The 5,557-nt window shown below is 47.5% G+C and overlaps 1 protein-coding gene across 2 annotated transcripts; it reads right to left on the reverse strand.

Moving 5' to 3' along the window:
- Window positions 1-856: 856 nt before the first annotated feature.
- KRTDAP (keratinocyte differentiation associated protein) lies at window positions 857-4,079 on the reverse strand. Of its 2 annotated transcripts, XM_008070989.1 has the most exons (5): window positions 3,985-4,079; window positions 2,594-2,632; window positions 2,243-2,287; window positions 1,267-1,314; window positions 857-997 (listed from the first exon to the last, which is right to left on the reverse strand). In XM_008070989.1, exons 1-5 carry the CDS (start codon window positions 4,069-4,071, stop codon window positions 959-961), a joined length of 258 nt encoding a protein of 85 aa, XP_008069180.1. In that variant the 5' UTR covers window positions 4,072-4,079; the 3' UTR covers window positions 857-958. The 2 variants fall into 2 exon arrangements, 1 of the variants encoding a protein (XP_008069180.1); XR_505192.1 differs by lacking the exons at window positions 2,594-2,632; window positions 3,985-4,079 and adding an exon at window positions 2,456-2,497.
- Window positions 4,080-5,557: the final 1,478 nt, after the last annotated feature.

The following is a 5,557-nucleotide window of genomic DNA, read 5'->3' on the forward strand; positions in this document are numbered from 1 at the left end:
TTTTATTGTAGAGATGAGGTCTCGCCAAGTTGCCCAGGTGGGTCTCGAACCTGCGGTCTCAGGCAATTCACTCACCTTGGCCTCCCAAAGCGCGGGATTACAGGCTGAGCCACCGAGCCCGGCCCACTCCATCTTTCAAGACCTTTGAGTTAATGGATGGATGGGTGGATGGGTGTTTGAGTGAATGAGTGAATCTGGGTCATTGTGGTTCTCTGGTTGAAACTGGGGTAGGGAAGTGAGGGGGTAAGAAATACAGAATCTGCTACATGCTTGGACCTGTTCAATACTTATTCATACTTATCTCATTTGGCCTTCATAACAACACCACAGAGTTGCCATTATCATTCTCATTTCCATGCTCTTTTTACAGATAAGGAAATGGAAGTTTAGAAAATTCCAGGGTCACACTGCTAGTTGTCTTTGTTAATAACCTACCTATTTCCAAGAAAAGGATCTCAGATGGGCTCACATGATTTAACCTGGGTCCTGATCCTTGGATTCCACATAGCTCTAGTACACAAACTTGCCACTACAAAAGGAATTAGGTTTTCAGAAGGCAGGTAGGGGGGAAGATGCCAATAGTTCAGGGAGCAGGTTTGATTTCTCGGGCTTCTTGCTAAATAAACAACTCTTAGCTTCATGGTCCTCAAGGATGTCAGCCCTTACTACGGAGCTAAGACACAAAGGGGTCTCTTGCCATCTTGGTATGTATATCCTTCCTATTTCCTCCTATCTCCCTACTTATTCTCTTCACAGAATTCAAGACTTCTACCTACCAGCCTTGGAGTTCGTTTCATCTTAATTCTTTTCTAGAGACAAGTAGGGTAAAAACACAGACACTGCCACAAGAGCTGTTTTGGATGGAAAACATTTTATTGGAGTTACTGAAACAAGAAAGAGTTGTCTTAGGATAGGTATCAGATCCCACACGAGTCCCCTTTTCCAGTGGAGGTCATGGTCACTGGGCATCAGGAGTTGAACTTCTCAATCCTTTCAGCTAGAGGGAAGAGGGTTATGGTTAGATTGGGGGCGCCCAGGTGCTAGAATCCCCACAAGGAAGCACAGGATAGGACGGGGCACCAAAGGAAAGGAATTTCTGCCTGGGTGCAATTTCCCATTCTCCTCTATATACAGTAGTCGAGGTTTCCCTTCCCTTTGGTGAGAAGGTTCAATCCTTCTTTCATGGATTCCACTGTCCCTCCCAGATCCTCTGCTTCTTCCCCCACCCACAACCTTCTCTTCTTCCTGATGCTCGCCACTTCTTACCTTAGGAAAGGCATCCCAGTTGAGAAAAGGCAGTTTCCTTTTGATAGACTAAAAGAAAAAAAGAGAAAGAAAGTGATGTGTTGCCAGTCAGGTGAGTATGAATCCTGAGTGAGTTTCCTGTAGTGATGATGGTGTTATTGCTTTATAATTAGAGCTAATATTTCCTGAGGCCTTATTCTGTGTCTTCGTGTACTAACTGCTCTACAGGCATGACCGCATTTGGTCTTCACAGATATATCTTGAGGTAGGTACTGTCATTACTCCCACATCACAGATGAGGAAACTGAGACGGGGGACTGAAAACACTTGCATGAAGTCATATAGTAAGTGCAGAGTCAGGAGATGCAAGCCCTAGTTCCAGCTTTGTCACTTGCTTAGCTTTCTTTTTTTTTTTTTCGAGTTGGAGTCTCACTCTGTCGCCCAGACTGGAGTGCAGTGGCCCGCTTCCGGCCACGGCAGCCTCAACCTGCTGGGCTCCGGCGATCCTTCCGCCTCAGCCTTCTGAGTAACCGGAATTAAAGGCATGCGCTACCACGCCCAGCTGATTTTTTGATTTATTGTAGAGATGAGGTCTCGCTGCCCAGGCGGGTCTGGAACCCGCGGGCTCAGGCAATCCACTCACCTCAGCCTCCCAAAGGCTCGGGATGACAGGCTGAGCCACCGAGCCCGGCTGCTTAGCCTTCTAAATTTGGGTGAGCCTCAGTTTTTTCATAGAGGTTGAGTTTTTTCATAGAGGATGGTGGGGCTTCAAATAAGAACTTGACGAAGTCCTTTCTCTTCTGGAATTGTCTTTGGAGCCCTGCTCTTCCACGGCCATCTTAGAAAAATGGGTGTGATCATGACAGCCTCCTGGGGAAGCTTTCTTTGGTTGACAATACACTGGGCAGCATCCAGGCATCCCTCCTAGAATGTGCTGCCACTACCCTGGAAAGACTGCAGACAAATCAAGGAGAACAAGGGGCACTGAAGCCCTTACCTCAAAGAGGGCGTGCCAGTTCAGGAATTCATCAGCCTTAAAAGCCTAAGGAGAATGAGAACAGAAAAAGTGAGATCCAGGAAAGTGCAGAACTTAGCTCCTAGTCCTCTGGAAGAGGTGAAGAGAACGTGGCAGCTTTGCAAGCTCTCTACCAGGGCATTCATCTCTACAATGTGGATATTCACAGAGGTAGTGCTAGAGAAGTGTACTTACAGATCGCAACTTGTCGATGTTCAGGAATGGAGTGTAAAAGGCCTAGGCAAAAAAGTAGGGTGTTAAGAAAGTCACAAAGGAGCACAAATGTAGGCGACAAACATACAGCTGGAGTGTGTGGGAAAACAGATACTTTACCTCAGATCCTACTGCATAATTACCGATGGTGTTGTCTTCCTGGAAAGTGAGAGGGAGAAGAGGAGGCAATGGTTACATGATGGCAGGTCCCTTTCTCACATCCCTTCTCTGACAGTTCTGCCTTGGACCAGTCCCTGAGAGAAGGCAATCCATTCTCCACCATGGGGCCTCGGAATGTTAACCCACTCTGTTCCAGTCATGCACATGGTTGACAGGTGTGCAAGGTAAGAAGGAGGATTAGAGAAAGGCGTGTATAAGACAGAGAAATTCAAGACCCAGGCCTGCATCCATACAGGTGGCAGATGGAAAGGGTGGATCGAAGAGGACTCCTCCCAAGAAAAACTAGCCAGTGTTGTTCTGCAGTTAACTAAATCCTTAGTTGAATTGGGGTGTTCCAGAGACACACTTCACCCGTATAGCTGGGTGGGAAAGATTAGCAAGCAGGTGAGAGTCAAGCTGCTGAGGTGACCTACCTGCCTCTGATTGAGATAGGTTTGCTTGGTGACTTCACTGCCACCACTGCTGGTATCTCTGTTTCTCTCCTCCGTCTGGCAACACCTCAAACCTCAGTGTATCCCATCCTGCCAGCTTCCTTACTCACTTCCTCCCCTCAACAGAGGTCACAAACACGGAGCCCACAGGCTGGATTTGGATGCTTAGATCTCATAGAAGTTTGACTTGATTGGTTTTTAATATGAATTAAACATTTTTAATAATAATTCATAAATAAATTCAGATTCTCTGTTTCTCCTGAAAATGTAAGACTCTGACCATAGTAGGTACATTTTCCCACTCCACAGCATCCAGCTGGAGTGAAGACTTTTAGACTGGGCAAGTTCGACCCACTTCATCTGAGGCTCTGCTGACACCCCTTGCTTGGATCCTCAGTAGTTGAGCCTTTGACCCCTTTCTTAGACTTTAAAACCCAGAATGGACATCCCCCACCATAGGATAAAATAGGAATAGAGGGCCTCAGGACTCCTGGTTGGGGACTAGATTGTAAGAATTCTCTCTATGGCCTACACCCCAGATACAGTAGAGAGCCTCTAATCACTTGGAAGCTGTTCACAGGGATACAAACAAGCGAAGATTAGACTGAACCCAGAGAATCCACCTCAGCCCTGTCTCCCACCAGTATTCAGTAAACTAGCTTCCACCCCAGACTTCACTATCCCTTTCAGAAATATAAGCATCTCTGTCCCTAAATGTCTTCTCAGGAATGCTCTGTTCCCTTCCTCTTTTCCTCCCTCAGAACCCCAGCTTCCCTTTCATCCCCTGACAATATCCAAAAATAAGAGCCATTTATCCAGTAGTGAATAGAAGGTAAAAAGATATTGAAGGGTAGGTAGATTAAAAGTATAAGAAGAAAAAAAAGCAGGTGATGTGCTTACCTCAGAACTACCCAGGGCAGCCCCCTGGGCAGACTGGAGTGCCAGGAGAGACAGTAGAACTACAGCAGGAAGCACTGGGATCTTCATGGTGTCAAATTTGGGGTGCTCTGAGGCGGGGCCTCCATGCTTGCTCTTTATATTCCCAAGGAGGCAAATGTGAGCAGAAATGGGGTCCCCACCCCACTGACTCACCACCAGATCCTGTCACCCACCCCCGGGGCTCTGGGAGGGGGAGGCATGGACTGTTCCCCATTTACCTTGGATTTCTCAATTCACATTCTGCCCCAGGCGCTTGGAAGATGAGACTGCAATGGGTCTCTTCATGCAAATGGGGCTGGGATGGAGACAGGTTGGACCTGTCCCTCTAACCTGGGATTTGGCCATAGCACCAGGCAACTTCTCCTTTTGTCTTTGCCTCTTTTCCTTATATGTCTCATTCCTCTCTTAAAATTCAGGCTTTTTTTCCCCCACCCTAACAATTCTGTCTCAGCTCCTTATCCTGGCATTAAAGGCTTTCTATGCTCTGGCCTCAACCTGCCTTTCTAACTTCTTCTCCTTTTTTTATTTTTGAGTTGGAATCCCACTCTGTCGCCAAGCTCACAGTCACCCCAGTGTCGACCTCCTGGGCACCAGTGATCCTTCCACTTCAGCCTTCCAAGTAGCTGGAACTACAGGCGCACACTATCATGCCGGGCTAATTTTTTTATTTATTGTAGAGATTAGGTCTTGCCAAGTTGCCTGGGCTGGTCTCGAACCCACGGACTCAGGCAATCCATTCGCCTCAGCCTCCCAAAGTGCTGGGATTACAGGCTGAGCCACCAAGCCCGGCCTACCTCTTCTTCTTTTATTGCCTTTGTCCGTACCTCACGTTCTGGTGAAACTGGACTCCTCACCAAATGTACCCTTCCTTTTCCCTCCAGACGTCCAGCCATGTTGTTCTTATTCCTAAAATGCCCTTCTCTTACCTCCAGTTCTCAGAACCCAACATCCATCTTGGATGAAGCTTTACTGGTTTCTCCCACCATCCCCAATCCCCCCACCACACACACCTTTCCTTTTTTCAGAACTGCCATATCAATTCACTTGGACCCTGGGTCACTTGTGTTCTTCTCTTGCTTCCCTTTTAGAATATCAAGCTCCTTGAGGTCAGGAACTATACCTTACTCAGCTTTATATTCCCCTAGCACCATGCCCCCTGACACAGGATACAGGGTGAGTCAATATTTGTTAGACTGGATATGTTAGAATGGGTATTCAGGCAACCTGCTGCCAGGTTGTATACCTTCCTTCCTTGAGGCTGGACCCCTCCCATTAGCCAGCTGCCCATCTTTTACTGTTGGCTCTTCAGAGAGGTGACTGTCTCGAGCTAAGAAGACAAGGAATAGAGAAACACGAAAAGTAAAAACAGGTCTAGATACCTAATTGAGCCGGGCTCGGTGGCTCAGCCTGTAATCCTGCACCTTTGGGAGGCTGAGGTGAGTGGATTGACTGAATCCGCGGGTTCGAGACCCACCTGGGCAGCGAGACCTCATCTCTACAATAAATCAAAAAATCAGCCGGGCGTGGTAGTGCG

The sequence above is a fragment of the Carlito syrichta genome, unplaced genomic scaffold, assembly GCF_000164805.1.
Source record: "Carlito syrichta isolate Samal-C Ts95f unplaced genomic scaffold, Tarsius_syrichta-2.0.1 Scaffold314091, whole genome shotgun sequence".
NCBI lineage: Eukaryota > Metazoa > Chordata > Mammalia > Primates > Tarsiidae > Carlito > Carlito syrichta.

What these genes read in the sequence shown, in the direction of transcription:
- KRTDAP (XM_008070989.1), bottom strand. Translation starts at nt 4,071, where the DNA reads ATGAAGATCCCAGTGCTTCCTGCTGTAGTTCTACTGTCTCTCCTGGCA. An exon ending in ATTATGCAGTAGGATCTGAG is followed by an intron (nt 2,288 to 2,593) that starts GTAAAGTATCTG and finishes CATTCTCCTTAG; the next exon opens with GCTTTTAAGGCTGATGAATT. An exon ending in ACTGGGATGCCTTTCCTAAG is followed by an intron (nt 998 to 1,266) that starts GTAAGAAGTGGC and finishes TCTTCCCTCTAG; the next exon opens with CTGAAAGGATTGAGAAGTTC.